This window comes from Chelonoidis abingdonii, chromosome 23, assembly GCF_003597395.2.
Source record: "Chelonoidis abingdonii isolate Lonesome George chromosome 23, CheloAbing_2.0, whole genome shotgun sequence".
NCBI lineage: Eukaryota > Metazoa > Chordata > Testudines > Testudinidae > Chelonoidis > Chelonoidis abingdonii.
This window is the reverse complement of record NC_133791.1, coordinates 3,919,596-3,937,486: the sequence shown is the minus strand read 5'-3', so window position 1 is coordinate 3,937,486 and position 17,891 is coordinate 3,919,596. Positions and strand designations below refer to the sequence as shown.

The 17,891-nt window shown below is 47.8% G+C and overlaps 1 protein-coding gene across 1 annotated transcript in view; it reads right to left on the bottom strand.

Annotated features, from left to right (window-relative positions):
* Positions 1-14,168: 14,168 nt before the first annotated feature.
* Positions 14,169-17,891, bottom strand: part of MEGF6 (multiple EGF like domains 6) — a 233,632-nt gene continuing 229,909 nt past the window's right edge. The window contains exons 35-38 of the mRNA XM_032763797.2: positions 17,018-17,146; positions 15,564-15,692; positions 14,755-14,886; positions 14,169-14,233 (exon numbers count right to left, since the gene is read on the bottom strand). Of these exons, the coding sequence (XP_032619688.1) occupies positions 14,169-14,233; positions 14,755-14,886; positions 15,564-15,692; positions 17,018-17,146 (455 nt within the window). The remainder of the gene's footprint in view (positions 14,234-14,754; positions 14,887-15,563; positions 15,693-17,017; positions 17,147-17,891) is intronic.

Sequence of the window (17,891 nt, the reverse complement as noted above, 5' to 3'; positions counted from 1 at the left end):
TTCGTTCTGTGTCAAGGAGCTATCTTGGCGGAGAAGTCTGGCTAAGTACAATAAGAGAGTTATCTGGAGGGGGTCTGTTTGTAGATACATCACTCAGTCGGATAATTATGTAGCCATTCAGGGCAAGGCGAGACTGGCACAGCCTGTATTGATCCTTCAGAAATGTTTCTCAAATGGGGTGAAACTCCAGGTGCGTACATAAATGTAAATGAGACTTTTCATAACAACCTGTGAAAGTAGTTATTGTCCCCGCCCTCCTGCGGGGGGGTGGGGGCGGTTCCATTGCAGCCGAATGAGGTCTTTTGCTTCTTGGGGCAGTCATTGGCATCGCTATTTAACTATGGAGAGGCCTTGGCTTTGATGCTGGCAGACGCAGCTGACTTGCCCATTGCGCTAAACCGTAAGGTATAGAATGCTTGGCATATGTGTGGGGCTAGAACCTGCTGTGTCTTGGGGGTCAGGGTCATCTTCGGGTCTTTGTCAAGTGCAGCTTGAGATAGTTGACTGGCATTCATGTGTGTAGGGCATGGGGCTGGCCACGGTGTTCACATCCCCAAAGCATGCTCAGCACTTGGTGCCTCCCCTCATGTCAGCCAGGAGACGAAACGGAAGTTTGGGCCTGAACCCAGTGCGTGGCGCTTTCCTTTACGTGCGGACCCTAGGCAGTTGCTAGGGCGCCAGATTTCGGGGGGGGGAGTGAGGAGTGCGCGATTTTTGCTTGCCTTGTTTGGCCAGTTCGAGGGTGGTGGGGGGGGTCCTTCCGGCCTTCCGCGCTCCACGTCTACGGTGGCAATTCTGCAGCAGGTCCTTCACTTCCTCCGGGACTTGCTGCCGAAGTGCCCTGAAGACCAGGAACGCGGAAGGGCCCTCCCCCGCTGCAGAACTGCTGCCAACGACCGGGAGCGCGGAAGGACCCCCGCCTAGGGCGCCAAAAACCCTGGCGCCGCTCCTGCCTTACCACTCGCTTCCTCCATGTCCGAGGTGAGGTGTGTTAGCAGGGTACCAGCACTGCTGCTGCCTCTTCACTCTCTGTTCTGCGGGTCCTTCGGTTGCCCGTTCTGTCCACCCCCCCTTCCCCCCGGCTGCTTTCAGGAGTGCACAGGCATCCTCGGAGCGTGGGGGAAATGTAAGAGTTAGTGTGGCTGAGCCTGCCATGTTTCATTCCTTATCCTGCTCCTTGCTTTACCCTGCAGCACGTGTCCATGGGCTGTCAGTGATTGTTCTCTGCTACAGGCAGGCTCTGTCGCGTTGCCTGGCTGGAGGGTGAGTTTTAAACCCAGTCCCGGAACGAACGCTGCCAGTGGTTTTTGTTTTGGTTTCTTCTTTTAAGGCGAAGTTGGATCCCAAAGCGAAAAGGCCTCACTGCTTAGGAGAGTTCTGCTCAGACGGGGCCAACATGGCTCCTTCCCCCCACTGCAGTATCGAGTCAGCTTTGTTTGCAGTGCTAAGGGTGGGTGGTGTGGATTAGTCAAAAGTCTCTGGAACAGACCAACTCAGGAATACACCTGACCTGTTCTCTGGTTTTCTGGCAGGGACAAATTAGAGATGGACATTGAGCGCATTGGAGAGACTGTGTTTGTGGTTAGATGGGATCGAGGAGATCAGGATTTTATTTGCAGCTGTACTGCAGATTCCTGCATGACCTGGGGTAAGTCTCCTCAATTTGCTGAGCCTCCGTCTGTTTGCAAAGCGGGGATGATCCTTACCTCATAGGGAATTGTGACCTGCTTTGAGACCCTGAGATAGCTAGCGTTATAGAACTGTCCTTCATGCTAAACCGTCCTGCGATTAATATTAGGGCTGTCAATTAATCACAGTTAATGCACGTGCTTCAGACAAAGCAACTGATGTTAAAAATATTGTCACCATAAACAAAGTGAGGTGAATAGAAAAATACTGAGTCCATTCAGTCCTCCTCGGTCAGCCAATCACTCAGATAAACAAGTCTGTTTACATTTACACGAGATAATGCTGCCCGCTTCTTATTTACAACGTCACCTGAAAGTAAGAACAGGCGTTTGCATGGTGTTGCAAGGTATTTACATGGCAGGCATGCTAAACGTTCCTATGCCCCTTCGCGCTTTGACCGGTAGGCTCTAAAGTCTTACGTTGTTTTGGTTTTGAGCGCAGTTACGTTAAAAACATTTCTAGATTTGTAAATGTCACTTTGACGATCGAGTTTGCGCTACAGTACTTGTATGAGGGAAACTGAAAAATACTATTTCTTTTGTTTACAAACATGTGCACTGTAAAAATAATCACCCAAACCAATAATATAAAGTGAGCACTGTGTGCTTTGTAGTCTGTGTTGTAATCGAAATCGATATATTTGAAAATGTAGAAAAACATCCACAAATATTTATAATAAATTTAAATTGATATTTAATGGTTTAACAGTAGGATTAAAACTGTGATTAATCACAACTATTTTTAAATCTTGTGATTTAATTGTGATTTATTTCTGTTAATCGTTGGACAGCCTTAATTACTACGGTCACTAGGTGGCAGCCTAAGCCTCAGAAACGCAAGCTGTAGCGCGACACGCAGGCTCGATTGCAGATGGGAGTTTGAATAAGGCTCAGCTTGCCGTGCTACTTGCTGCCGTCTGTCCGCATTATCATAGGACGACAAAGGACTGTTGTGCTGGGTATTGTCCAAAAGGTAGTTTAGCAACAGCCGAGTCCTTGAATCGGGAATCTCAGCCATAGGAGCGATAAAGCAAGCGTCTGAAAGCTTAATTCATGGGGGGGGGGGGGGGGTGTCTGGGGAATGGACAGTGTGGATCCTCATAGCTGGAGCCACAAAGGGGAGGGCTGCTATTTGAATGCATTGCACGCTGCATGTGATCTGTGCTGCTGCTGCTGGCGGCACATGCAGCTTGTACCTGTTTGGGTCTCTCAAACTGTCTGAATTCTGCCTTCATCTTTTTGCTGTCCCATCCCAGTTGGGTCCGTGACTGTGCTTTGATGGTTAGAATTCTTGAGAGGTTCTTGAGTCCAGCCCCCTGCGGGAAGGCAGGACCAAGTAAACCTAGACCATTCCTGGCAGGCGTTTAAGCCAACCTGTTCTTAAAGCCTCCAGTGCTGTTGGGGATTCCACAACTGCCTTTGGAAGCCTGTTCCAGAGGTGAACTCCCCTGAGAGTTAGCAAGTTTTTTCTAGTATCTAACCTCAATCGCCCTTGCTGCAGGTTAAACCTGTTACTTCTGGTCTTACTTTCAGTGGCCACAGCGAAGAATTGATCACCATCCTATTTAGAACAGCCCTTACGGTATCGAGACTAATTCTGCCCAGGTTTTTAACCCTTCCTCAGAGGTCAGGTTTTCAGAGATCACTTTTGTTGCTCTCCTCTGGACTCTCTCCAGTTTGTCTCCAATCCTTCCTAATGTGTAGGGCCCAGAATTGGACATAGTGCCGCCTCACCAGTGCTATATGTAGAACAGGACAATTACCTCCCATGTGACGCTCCTGTGAACGCATCCCTGAATATTAGCTTTTGTCACAACTGCATCACTGTGTTGACCCACTATAACCCCAGCTCCTTTTGAGCAGCACTCCACCTCGCCAAGCATTCCTCCAGGGTGTCCTTTGCATTTGATTCCCCCTCTCCCCCTGTTTAAGCGATGTACTTTGCACTCATCTTTATTGACTTTCACTTTGTTCATTTCAGATCAATTCTCCAGTTTGTCAAGGTCATTTTGAATTCTAATCCTATCCTCCATAGCGCTAGTAACCCCTTCCAACTTGGTGTTGCTTGCAAATTTTATAAGCATATCTCCACTTCAAGTCATTAAAGAAAATATTGACTAGTGTGGGATGCCCCTAGATTGACAGCAAACCTTTGATAACTACTCTTTGAGTAGCATCATCTCTCAGCCTCGTGGGCACCCACCTTTATTGTAACTCTAAATGCCCCCCTTGCAGTGATGCCGCCAAACACGAGAGACGCGTCTGTGCCGCGGTTCTAGCCGGAAGGCATGTTTGCCTTAGCTAAGCACCAGGAGGTAAGAGAAGCAGAGGAGATGGATGTCATAAACAGCCACTGACTCTGTCCTATGTTGAACTCCTATGGATGTAAAAATCTAGTTCCATCACACAACCTGAGATTCTCTAGCTCTAGAATCAGGGTAATTAATAGCGACCCATCTTCGTCAAGTGCTGGGCGCTCCACAGCTGAAACGTTCAGCGTGTGTGAGTTGTGTCAGTTATAAAGGGTCAGATTACTCGTTAAAACTAAATCACAGCAACGCTGGGCTAGAATTGGCACTGTGCGCTCACTGAGCGTTTTGGCTTCTGGGAGGTAGTGAATATAAGATGTTAAAATAATAGTATTTCACATGAAATTCAAAACTCCACGCGCACGGACTGTTGTTCTGGCACATGACGTACGACGATAGTCTCGGGAACCAAACAAAATAGCTAAACGTTATCTGCCCTCCAGGTCCACGCGACAGCGATCCTAACTCGGCACACTGTGTGCCGAACGGAAGTCAGGAAACAAATGTATTGCTTCTTGCTAGTTTTGACATTGGACAACAGATTTATCTTTCTCAGAGCAGTGAAAGGCTCCAGCTTAGTCTCCCAAGAGAATGGAAAGCTGCAAATCTGATTAAGAAAGGGGATATTAAGTAAGTTCCCCATTTCCAGTCAAAGACATTTGTCCATTAGTTGTGGCTTGACTCAAAGGACCGACTTACTTTGGTTTTTAACAGACAAATGCCTCTGGGAGCGGATTAGCTCTGTCCGGTACGAAGTACTGCAGCCAGTGAAGAGCGTCCTTATCTATCTTATCACTGATACAATTTTCTCTCAGCGTGGGCCTGACTCTGCTTTCCCAGAGCTTTGCTCGGAAACAGCGTTCAGGTGCATGTCAATCCTCTGCTTCTTAGGCCAGGGCTCTCAACTTCTATTTACACTGTCAGTTAGTGATTGGCCCCAAACATTCCAGGAATTGCTGCCTGCTTTTTAAATAGGTCAAAACCCCTTTGGAAATAGCGTAACAACATAAGAATGGCCACCGTGGGTCAGACCAACGGTCCACGTTTCCAATCTTCCCAGAGGGGCTGCTGCCAGCGGCTTCCCGGGCAACGATCTAGTCATCCAGTCCCAGCTTCTAGCATTCAGAGGTTTTGGGACACCTAGATTACAGGTGACTAAATAGTCATTGATAGACCTATCCTCGATATGCTTTTGCTATGCAGTATGTAGCTTAATATTAAATGTTTCACGGTAGACTAGATATTTATCTACAAGACAATCACTGGATACCCAGTGATCTTTATGCAACTGCATTGTTACCAGTAATAGGCGTATCTCCACATAGACTCAGGTCCGAAGGGACCAACGTGATCATCTAGTCTGACCTCCCGCACAAAGCAGGCCGCAGAACCCTACCCATCCACTTCAGTAAAAACCCCTAACCTAACCTATGTCTGAGTTATTGAAGTCCTCAAATTGTGGTTTGAAGACCCCAAGCAGAGAATCCACCAGCAAGCGACCCACGCCCCACGCTGCAGGGGAAGGCGAAAAACCTCCAGAGCGTCAGCCAATCTGCCCTGGAGGAAAATTCCTTCCTGACCCCAAAAATGGCGATCGGCTAAACCCTGAGCATGCGGCCAAGGCTCCCCAGCCAGCAGTCAAGAAAGAATTCTCTGCAGTAACTCTGATCCCATCCCATCCGAGGATAACTGCCAAAATTAAACTATCCTATCATATCATTCCCTCCATAAACTTATCAAGCTTAGTTTTAAAGCCAGCTATGTCTTTTGCCCCCACTACTCCCCTCGGAAGGCTGTTGCAGAACTTCACTCCTCTAACGGTTAGAAACCTTTGTCTAATTTCAAGCCTGAACTTCCTAGCGTCCAGTTTGTACCCATTCGTCCTTGTATCTACATTAGTACTAAGCTTAAATAATTCCTCTCCCTCCCTAACGTTAACCCCCCCGATATATTTATAGAGCAAGCATATCCCCCGGAGTCTTCTTTTGGTTAGGCTAAACAAGCCAAGCTCTTTGAGTCTCCTTTCATAAGGCAGGTTTTCCATTCCTCGGATCATCCTAGTAGCCCGTCTCTGAACCTGTTCCAGTTTGAATTCATCCTTCTTAAACATGGGAGACCAGAACTGCACACAGTATTCCAGGTGAGGTCTCACCAGCGCCTTATACAACGGTACTAACACCTCCTTATCTTTGCTGGAAATACCTCGCCTGATGCACCCTAAAACCGCATTTGCTTTTTTAACGGCCATATCGCATTGGCGGCTCATAGTCATCCTGCGATCAACCAATACCCAAGGTCCTTCTCCTCCTCTGTTGTTTCCAACTGATGCGTCCCCAATGTATATCGAAAATTCTTATTATTAATCCCTAAGTGCATGACCTTGCACTTTTCACTATTAAATTTCATCCTATTACTATTACTCCAGTTTACAAGGTCATCCAGATCTTCCTGTATGGTATCCCGGTCCTTCTCTGTGTTAGCAATACCCCCAGCTTTGTATCATCCGCAAACTTTATTAGCACATTCCCGCTCTTTGTGCCAAGGTCAGTAATAAAAAGGTTAAATAAAATTGGTCCCAAAACCGATCCTTGAGGAACTCCACTAGTAACCTCCTTCCAGCCTGACAGTTCACCCTTCAGTACGACCCGTTGGAGTCTCCCCTTTAACCAATTCCTAATCCACCTTTCAATTTTCATATTCATCCCCATCTTTTCCATTTAACTAACAATTCCCCATGTGGAACCGTGTCAAATGCCTTACTGAAATCAAGGTAAATTAGATCTACCGCATTTCCTTTGTCTAAATAATCTGTCACCTTCTCGAAGAAGGAGATCAGGTTGGTTTGGCACGATCTACCTTTAGTAAAACCGTGTTGTAATTTGTCCCAGTTACCATCGACCTCAGTGTCCTTAACTACTTTCTCCTTCAAAATTTTTTCCAAGACCTTACATACTACAGACGTCAAACTAACAGGCCTATAGTTACCCGGATCACTTTATTTCCCTTTCTTGAAGACGGGCACTACGTTAGCAATTCTCCAGTCGTACGGTACAACCCCCGAGTTAACTGATTCGTTAAAAATTCTAGCTAACGGGCTCGCAATTTCACGCGCCAGTTCCTTTAATATTCTTGGACGGAGATTGTCCGGGCCCTCTGATTTTGTCCCATCCAGCTGTTCAAGTTAGACTTGTACCTCAGATGTGGTAATATCTACCTCCGTATCCTCATTTCTGTTTAGCATCCTTCCCTCATCCCTAAGCTCCTCGGTAGCCTTATTAAAGACTGAGGCAAAGTACTTCTTTAGATCTTGGGCCATGCCTAGGTAATCCATAACCTCCATTCCATCGTCAGTGTATAGCGGTCCCACTTCTCGTTTGTTTTCTTCTTGTTTATGTGGCTATAGAACCTTTTACTATTGGTTTTAATTCCCTTTGCAAGGTTCAACTCTACACGACTTTTAGCCTTCCTCACTTTATCCCTACACGTTCTGACCTCCCTAAGGTAGCTTCCCTTGCTAATCCCACCTTTCTTCCACTCCTTGTAGGCTTTCTGCTTTTTCTTAATCACCCCTCTGAGATGCTTGCTCATCCAGCTCGGTCTACACCTGTGGTCTTTTTCCCCTTTCTTGGGATGCAGGCTTCCGATAGTTTCCGCAGCTTAGACTTAAAGCGATCCCAGGCCTCCTCTGCATTGAGATCCACAAGTTCTGCAGTCCAATCCACTTCCCTGACTAATTGTCTTAACTCCGTAAAGGTAGCCTGTTTGAAGTCAAAAACCCTAATCCCAGATCTATTTTTGTTTATCCTTCCATCTAGTTTGAACTGAATTAGTTCACTATCACTCGAATCAAGGTTGTCCCCTACAACCATTTCTTCTACGAGGTCCTCACCGCTCACCAAAACCAAATCTAAAATGGCATCCCCTCTCGTCGGTTCTTCAACCGCTCGGTGAAGAAATCCAGCCGCTATTACATCCGGAAGAATCCGAGCCTTATTATTCTTGCAAGCGCTTGTCCTCCAGTCTATTTGTGGGAAATTGAAGTCTCCCACGATCACAAAATTCCCCTTGGTGTTTACTTCACTAAAGAGGTCTCTATCCATATCCAAATCAGATCCTGGCGGTCTGTAGCACACCCCAAGCACTATCTCAGGGGAGGCTCTAGTAGCTTTCTTTCCCACTGTGATCTTTGCCCAGACAGACTCTGTTTTGTCCATTCCATCACTTCTTATTTCTTGACAGTTCACCTTATCATGGATGTACAATGCTACTGCACCACCTTTGCCTTTCTTTCTGTCTTTCCTAAACGGCACATAGCCTTCAATACCCGTACTCCAGTCATGACTACTATTCCACTGTGTTTCCGTTATCCCTATAACATCCGGTTTCACTTCCTGTCCCAGTAGCTCCAGTTCCTCCATGTAGTTACCTGGGCTCCTCGCATTAGCGTACAGACATTTTAATCTTTGGCGTTTGGCTTCACTGACATCCTTTACCCTGTTATGCACAGACATTGAACCACCAGCGTCACCTGTAAGTCTGGTACGTACAGTACCCTTCCTCCTTATGTCAATTGTTCGGTCCATGGCCATATCCCCTCTTACTCTGTTTAGCTCCCTCTCCCGGTTAAATTCTGGCACGGACATCTCCCAACCGTCTCCCCTAACTTCCTAGTGTAAAGCTCTCTTAATGAGGTCGGTGAGCCTCCATCCTAGAAGTCTATTTCCCTCCGTAAGTGAAGTCCATCCTGAGAGAACGGTCGTCTGTCTGTAAATGCTTCCCAATGTCTGTACATCCCAAAGCCCTCCTTATAGCACCATTGCCTGAGCCATCTGTTAATCGTCAGAATCTTGTCAGCCCTTTGTCGCCCCGCTGTAGGAACTGGCAGAATCCCACTGAAGATGACCTGAGCCTCAATTTCCTTGAGCATCTTCCCCAATGTGGCGTAGTCCTCCTTGATACAGTCCAGCGAGTAAGTAAGTAGCTGTATCATTTGTTCCCACATGAAGGACAATCAACGGATTCTTTCCTGCTCCTGCTAGGATCCTTTTCAGCCTCAGGTGCACATCCCGTATGTTAGCACCTGGCAGTCAGCGCACCCTTCTGTTCCCCGGATCAGCTCTAGTTACAGGCCTGTCTATCCTTCTCAGTAAGGAGTCTCCAATCACGTAGACCCGCCTTTTCCTGGTGACAGTGCGATTCCCTGGTCCATCCCCTGCTCCCACTGGCTGCAAGTCCTCTTGATTCCTATGGACCCTCGCAATCCTCCTGGGGCTCATATTTGGTGTTGCCTCCCTCGACTCGTCCCCTCCTTCTGCAGGATTAGCTGCTTGTCTCTTTTTCCTTGTGCTCTCTCCTTCAGCGACTACCTGCTGTACCCCTTCTTCATTTTCCAACTCCGCAAATCTGTTCCTGAGTTCTAATTGTCCTTCACTGGCTCTTCTTTTCCTCTGCCTGGTTCTCTTAGTCACATGGTTCCACTGTCCTCACCCAGCAGCCCCTCCTCAAACTTCTCTGGTCCCGCTTCCATCTGAGCTTATCCCTTTGACCCCCTCCTGTCTGTGTTCCATCATCTCCTCGAAACCCCTTCTAAACTCAACCAGAGTTTCCACCTGCATCTCCAAGCCCCGGATCTTTTCTTCCATGAGCTCTATCAGGTGGCACTTCATGCAGATGTACCCCTTTTCAGGTAACCCCTCCAGGATCATGTACATGCTGCAGCTTCCACATCCCGTCATCCTCATTGTGTCTGTCGCAGCTCCCTCTGTATCAGTCATGGCCTTCTCACTTTGTGCCTGGCAATCCAGGCCATACTCCACAACATGGACCTCCTAGGCACAGGGCTCCTGCTGCCCCACTGTCCTCTCGTTTCTCTGGCTTGCTTGTGGCTTCCTCTGCCTTGCTCTCCCCTGTGCCCTCCCCCTGCAAACTCCCATGGAAACTCCCCTGTTAGCAGCCCTGTTTGCTGCCTCCTGTGCCGCTGCAGCTGCCTGTGCCGCTGCCTGAGTGCCTGGCTATGGATATAGGACCCCCCCATCAGGGAAGCCCCACCCCCTACTCAGGGCTCAGCTGCTTTCCCAGCACACAGCCCTGAGCAGCCATCACACACACAAACCTGCTCCTCCAACAGAACTCCCGCATATAGCTGGAAGGGACCCTGGAAGGTCATTGAGTCCAGCCCCTGCCTTCATTAGCAGCACCAAGTACTGAATTTGCTCCAGATCCCAAGAGCCCCCCTCAAGGACTGAACTCACAATGCTGGGTTTAGCAGGCCCATGCTCCAACCACCCTCCCCCAGTGTAACACACCAGGTTTTCCAGCAATCTTCCATTACTTTTGTGAGGTCACTGATTGATTGATTGTTCTTTAAACACAGCGAGCTTGTTTTCAGTGTCTGCATTGTCTTTATGCACCAGCCCCAATGATTGATTTAATTTAACAAGCAGATAACCCTTATTTTCAAATATTTGTCCAAGAGTCAGACTTCATACCCCAGTTCTCAACCAATTAGCCTTCTCTTCCCAAACTAACAAAAACGGCAGAACAATTCCTCCAGCAGCTTTTCCTCCAGGTCACATCGGTATTCTCAGTCCTCGGTGATCTAAGCCTGTAGCAGCCTTTGGCTCCCTCAGACAAGCCCACTATCAATCAATCATCCTACTTAGTAACACATTCAGTGCTGGTTTTGGCAGATGGGATCTTATCCCTTCACTCAACTCAGTCAAATGAAACTGCATTTTTCTCTGCGGTAGGCTGGCCTCAAGGATGTCTGCACACACAGGATAAGTTCACAAGCCTCTCTCTCTCACCAACAGCTGTTGGTCCAAAGAAAGATAGATAGATAGATAGTGACACAGTAGGTGAGGAAATATTTACAATCTGGCAATAACAGAGCTACAATGGACAGCCTTTTCCTGTGAGGACTAGGACATTTGTATTGTAAGTAAGTAAGTTGAAATACCATTACTTGGTGAAGTTATTCAATGGCCACCTCAGCTATCGAGCTCCCACGTTAGTCTCAGGGTCCTGTGTGAGTTTTACAGTCAGGGTGGATTCCTAAGGAAAAACTAGAACTGCCCAAAAACAAGACGTCCGGTGCCGCCTAACAAGCTTTGGGGGTAAACCACCCCCTTCTTCAGCCGAAGGGCCGTTTCATTATTTTTGATGTAGTCGGCACAACTGCTGTCAATAACTAATATCATGGCTCAGGTTCTGTTTGTTTGTTTACCCTGCAACCCTGCCATGTCAAACAAACAGCCCTGTGTCTATGAGGCACAGGGGCAGTGCCATGTTTTGCTCACAGGGGCCTAGTGAAGTCAATGGCAGAGCTCCCAGTGATTTTAGTGGTGCCAGACTCCGCTCCTGATGTCAGTTTCTGTAGTATAAACAGCACCCACAGGGTGAGGCAAACAAACAGTCAAAAACCCAAGTCAGAGGTAGCTGGAGGTGTGGGCATTTTCACTCCATGACAGTTGCATCTAGGCTCTGGAATGCTAGGAAATGGAGTGTGCTGAAGGAAATGGACAAACTCCTGCAGTATTGTCAATTAATTAAACCCAGCTGTTCAATCAAAGGCAGTGGTAAGACTCCATGAACTTTTCCCAGAGAAGTCCTGTCATAGCACTGCTTGTGAAGAGACATCTGGGGCAGGGGTTTCAAAAGCACAAAATATCAATAGGAGCGGAGTTAGTTAAGCCATTTGTTGGAAAATGCTACTTTATCAAAACCAAAACTTTTGGCAAGAACAGTTCAGGTTCAGTGAAGTTTTCTGTTCAGGGAAACAATTTCTGATTTGTTGCAATCTCCTGTTTGGACACTTTGAAAGTTTAAAATACAGTTAAGGAAAAAAGGTTGAAATCTAAAGAGAGAGTTTTGAAATGATCAAAATGAAGCATTTCAGTCAACCCAATCTGAATTATTTTTTTTTAAATTTTGTTTTTAGATTTCAACTTTTGGGGCCTGATTTGGGATTGGAAAATTATCCCCCTCCCCCCTCCAGTCTCTAATGCTCAGTACTGTTGAAAATCCTGCCCTTATTATCAATCAAATCGATCAATCAATCATTAAAACCACCATTCATGGAAACTTTTCACTACATTTGGGAGGTGTCCTGAGCCCACAACACACTTGGACTGTTTGTTTGTTAGGGGTCTGGCCCGGCTGCTCTCATGATTCCTACAACACTGGGGATTACGGTTTGTCAGCTGATCATATTAATGTGTAGAGACCAATGTAGGTCTAGAGTAAGACAATGTTTGTTTATATTGCCTCTCAAACTAGGGAGATGAGATGAGATGAAAGGGCTCAATGCTGTTTAGTCGTAACTTGTAAATCTGTCACGTAAGTAAGTAAGTACCATTTAATAAATAACTGGTAAATGCAAACAAACAAACATCAGAGCTGTACTTACTTACTTACTTTACTTAAGCCCTCTACCTATGTGCTCTTAGCAGTGATGTGCTATCTATCTATCTATCTTGGGCCCTGTTCCTACTGCCCTATTTTCAACATCTTTGCACGTAATGCACAACCTCTTTGAGCCTAAACCAAATTGGTTGGTTAGTCAGTCAAACAGGTCTTAGCTCAGTTGGTCACAGAATGCAGTGGTAGAAGAGAGAGGTGGAACCCTCCTCCTCTCATTTGTCAAGATGAGGTTCTTGGTGCATTGAACATCGTCATTTTTACAGTTAATTTTCGTGCACTTACTTACTTACCATGCTTCTGTCCAAGATTCCTAGGAAGAAGGTGACGCCATCGGGACTGAGTGCTGACACCATCGAGAACAAACTGAACTGCAGCTGGGTCACTGTGGTATCAATTGCACCACAGAGCAAACCGTTCCTTTTTTCCTCTGCATTCAACGGGGGGGGGGGGGGGGGGAGGGGGGGGGGGGGGGTGGGGGGGGGGGGGGGGACATAGCTTGGTCCTGGCTAGACGTAAGTGTATGGATGTTGGAGATATGAAACAATGAAACCATATTCCCTTTAGCTTTTATTATAATCCGAACCAGGTACCATTTTGTTGTTTGACATCATAATACTGGGTCTGTCTAGCACTCTCCAGTTCAAAAGGAGTACAAAGTAGAACATACATAAATAAATAACTAACTTTTCATCAAATGAGCAGCTAACTAACTTACTTAATATGTTACACATGCCCTTGCCACAGCTGGGTACAAGAAACTTTGCTTTAAAAGATTAAGGTGTTTTGCACTCTGTTCCAGTGCACAAACTTACTTAAACTTGCCTTTAAACATCTCCAGGCAAAACGGGATTGTAGCTCGGCTCCTTGGCTCCTGACCAAATTTATTTGCTAGAAGACGCATTGCTCATTTGATGAACGATGAGGTTACAAAAACTGAGTCTGATCTACTATGCTACAACAACCCATTATTTGACATACATACATACTACTACAAACCGGATTGCGTTTCATGTGATGCTGGAAGAAGCACTCACATGTAAGTCAAGTCAAGTCTCAAAGTTTGCACAATCCCCAGAGTCCTTGTCACTCACGAGTATCAAATGCTCCTCTACGGAACCAGGACTTACAGTACATTTTGGAATTTAAATGCAAGTGCTCTTATGACCAACTTACTTACTTACTTACTGATTGAATGTTTGTTTTATTACAGCACCGTGGCCAATGGTAAACTCCAATGACGAGTTCAGAAATCCAGCCATGCAGCACATCCACACGCTGGTGCCAGGGATCTTTGGCTACCAAGCATGAAAACACATTTGTACATCTTCCCATAAATACCTTACATAAATATGTATTTTGATTGATTACAATTCCAGACCAACAATAAAAAAATTAGAGAATGAGCTACAGAAGTCCAATAATTCTCTACTGCAGAAAAACCACATTTGAACTCCACTGTCTCTCTATTATAGAGTAAAAAAGTGTGTGATCGAGCATGAAATTCCAAGAGCGGTTCTTCCAGCTGTGTGGCTTTTTATACACTTGCTCAGTGTCTCCTTGCGGAGGTGAATGAGCTGTGTACAATGGCCTCAAACCTCTTAGGCTGAATCGCAGGTGGCCCAGTAGTTGGTCACCAAAAGAATTCCTGGGTGGTTAGTGTTTGTTTGTTTGTTAGTGAAGAGAAAGACCAGGGGCTGGTTTACAAGCTGACTCTCTTGTTCTCCTCAAACATGGTGGCTGTATGAATGACCTAATGTTTCACAGGCTGCACATCTCTCCTGGGAGCGAACAGGTAGGATATTCTAGCTGCCACAGCTACAAGAGAAGACGGAACAATGTGAAATCTTATAGAAGGTGCAGCAGCGTAGGTCAAACTGCCCTCTCCACCTCCTCTGCTGTGGGATGCCACCACTGCTCCCTGTTGGTCTGATTCATACTTACTTACTCAAATGCTATTGGTTTTCTCCAGAGTAGAGCTACCCTAGCTAGTTGCCTGAGGAAGGTGTGCCCTAGCTAGCACCACACTGCCATGGCATCACTGCTGTTAGTGCCCACCCCCTACCTGCCTAATGCAAACATCTTTGGTGATTGATAGCGTGTCAGGTCCAAGCCATAGGGCTGCTTTAGCTGATGATCATGTCTACGCTAGGTTGTATTAGTCCTGGAAAATTTCAAACCCTGAGGGCATGATAGTTGTAGGGGGGGTGCCCCCATATTAAAAGCACTAAACCACAACCATTTTCATCTTGCCCCACCTTTGCAATCAATCAGTTACTGGTGCGGGGTGACAGTGGGAACTATGGAAATACCGGCATTGCTGCCTGAAGTTAAGTTACCTTCTTGACATGTAGGGCCTATGTACCCATTAATGCAAGTGCACTGGCCAGTCTGAGCATTGCAGAAAGAGTTGACAGAGGCACAGTCACAGGTCAGGGCACAATCTGGGCCAAATTTATCCGGGCGGCAATCTGGAGAGGTAAGAAAGGCAGAGAGATCGTTTGGAGGAGCTGGAAGCATTTTAGCGCGTTAGCTTGCAGTTCGGTCTAAGCGTTGTCTGTCTGATACTGAGGTGACAGAACAAAGCACAGGCCTGGTGAAAGGTAAGGGGGCAGTTTGCCCCAGGAGAAGGATGGGACAGGCTGCTCCCAGGCTGTACCTTACCCCTGGATTGGTTAGACCACCCCAAGGGCCCAGAGGGGAGTTCAGGTTCCATTCGGTTGTTGTTGACTTCTTGACTCCAGCTAACAATCAGGGCAGAGGAGTGTGTTGTGATGGGGCCACCCATCCACTAAGGGTGAGATGGACCATGGCATTCAGTCACTGCTGGGAGATGTAGAGATAAATGGCCCCACATCTCATAGGAGCGCTTGGAGCCATCCAGTCCCCCGCTCATGCTATAGAACTTCAGTACTTGTGTTTCATGAATGTGACCTACAGAGCCAACGGGCACAATTCTCCTCTCACATTAGTGTAAGGCTGGTGCGAGAAGACCCAGGTCCGATGCTTTCTGGTTAGGCCACAAAAATGCCCCTCCCTTTAGTAGTCCCAGCCCCAGACAGGAGAGTGATGATTGATTGATAGTGCATCTGTCCTAACATCATCACTTGCACACCTGTTATGTCTGTTGCAAATAATCCACACTCACCCAGGTCACACTTGGTGCCAGTTTTTCCAGGCGGACACAGGCAGCGCCCCGTGACTGGATCGCATGGTGCGTTTCCTTCACAGTCACACAACTGCTGGCAACGGTCACCGTACCACCCCTCCTCGCAGCCTGTTAGCATAAGAGAAAAGGTGAAGGGAGGCACAAGGCTCTCTGGCCCTTTGGGCTGTGCTTTTTCACACAGCCAGTCTTCCCCCATCCTGGGGGCCTCACCGCCCGAGACGAGAGCCAATCTTCTTTACATGGAAATGATCTCAAGGCACCGGGAAACCCTGCCTGCGTCTTCCCTCTGAGGGCAGTGCCAGGGCTACGCCCTGTCAGTAGGAGGCCCATGTCACTGACTTTTGTGACAGAAGTTGATTCTGTTGTGGTGACTGGCCCTATGCAAGGAAGTTTCGCACCCTAGGCGAAACTTCCACCTTGCACCCCCCACCCAGCTAACCCCGCCCCGCCCCCCATGGGCGCTAACTCAGCCCCGCAGCAGACCCCCTGACGCAACGACAGTAACCTCTCCCCCCATCCCCACGGCAACTACCCCGCCGGGGAGATTCCCCACCCGCCATTGGGCACTAACCACTGCCAGGAGACTTCCCCCTGACTCATCCCTCCCCCCCCCCCCCGCACACAGCGCTAATCCTGCGCTGGGTAGCACCCCACGTCCCTCGCTCTGCCCCCTCACAGGAGACGCTGGCGCCATTTAATCTCCTCCCCACAAGGCTTGCAAGGTCGATGGAGGAGACTTAGAGCTGGGCTGTGTGTCAGCGGAGGAGGCAAGCGGGGACGGGGAGCTGTTCCTGTAGCCCCCCTGCCCGTTACTGTGGTAGCATCTCCGCCCCACGCCCCCCCCCCCCAGCTCACCTCCACTCCACTCCCTCGCCTGAAGGGACTTTTAGGCGCCCCCAACCGCTAGACGCCCTAGGCGGCCGCCTACATTGCCTAAATGGTTACATTGGCCCTACGCTCAGTTTACTAATTACTTCCAGGGGGTGTTGTGCAAAACAGAAACTTTTGAGGGAGAGAGAACAAATTACTTGATTATTTATGTGTTTTTGTGCCTCTGCTTGGCTAAATTTGAGTCATTCCAACTGGCTCAAGGTAGCAGAAAACTGGCATCTCAGAAATCACAGCACTCGGGTTCCATTGCTGTCCCCACCTTCCCTACCTCTGTGAACCCCACAGTGGGGCTGGCACTACTTCCTACCTCAGTGGGTTTGATGTTTGACGAGTGGGTGGCAAGCACTCTGATTAGCGAATACTACCTCACGGTTACAGAGCCAGAGCCCTTTTAACACACGTCCTGTTTGCCAGAAGTACCTTCCCCACAATGCCCCACTAGTGCCAGCTGGAAGTACATTCACAGACAGCAGCACTGGGCCCTGCTTATGCAGTGACAACACATCACCTCTGGATGGGAAATACGCTGAAGTGATTTCTACCTGTCTGACAGCGGTCTTTGTGGAAGCCAGCAGGACACAGACACTGACCGGTCACTGGATCGCAAGTTGCGCCATTCTGACAATCACACAACTCCTGACAACGAAGTCCATGGAAACCTGGAGGGCAGGCTGGGAATGAAGACAGTTGGAGAGTTCGTTAGTAAACACAGATCGCTTCAATGAGACCTTATTTGCTGGGGTCCCAGCAGCTCCCGCTCCCGCTAACCCATGGGAGGAAGGCGTGAGCCCTTTACACGGGGAAGTTTTGAGATGCAGAGGGACGCTCCTGCTCTGTGTTGGGGAGGGATTAACCAGTGGTCTTTCTGACACTTGGACAGCAGCCAGTAGCCTGCTCGCAGGCTCTCTTTTAGCTGCACATTGGATCCTCTAATAATCTTCATTTATTATCACGGCTTTGGAGTGGATCCCGGAGAAGCAGGTTTTTGCCTGGAGCTGGAGCACAACTCCAAAGCCCTGTTTATTACTGTAGTGTGTAGGAGCCCCACTCACAGAGCAGGCCCCCATTGTGCCAGGCACTGTACATACAGTGAACAAAGCGCTTGCAAACGATCCACAGTCAGCTCCGGGAATTCAGGAAGAGTGTTGAATGTAAAGTCTTACTCTTTCCATGGATCTCAATAGCAAAAAAGATGTAAACTTGGAACAAAACAACTCACTCTTCACCCATCTGAACTATTTCACTGACATCCCGTGCAGGCCATGGTAGGGTTTGCCCACGGAAGTCCTCTTCCATTTTTGCGAACAACGGGAAGATTTAAGGGGAAAAATACAAAATGTCATGTGGGTGAGAGAGAGAAGCTTCTGAGCCCCATGGAGCTCTTCTTCAGATTAGGGCAAGGCGCTCTGAGCATCA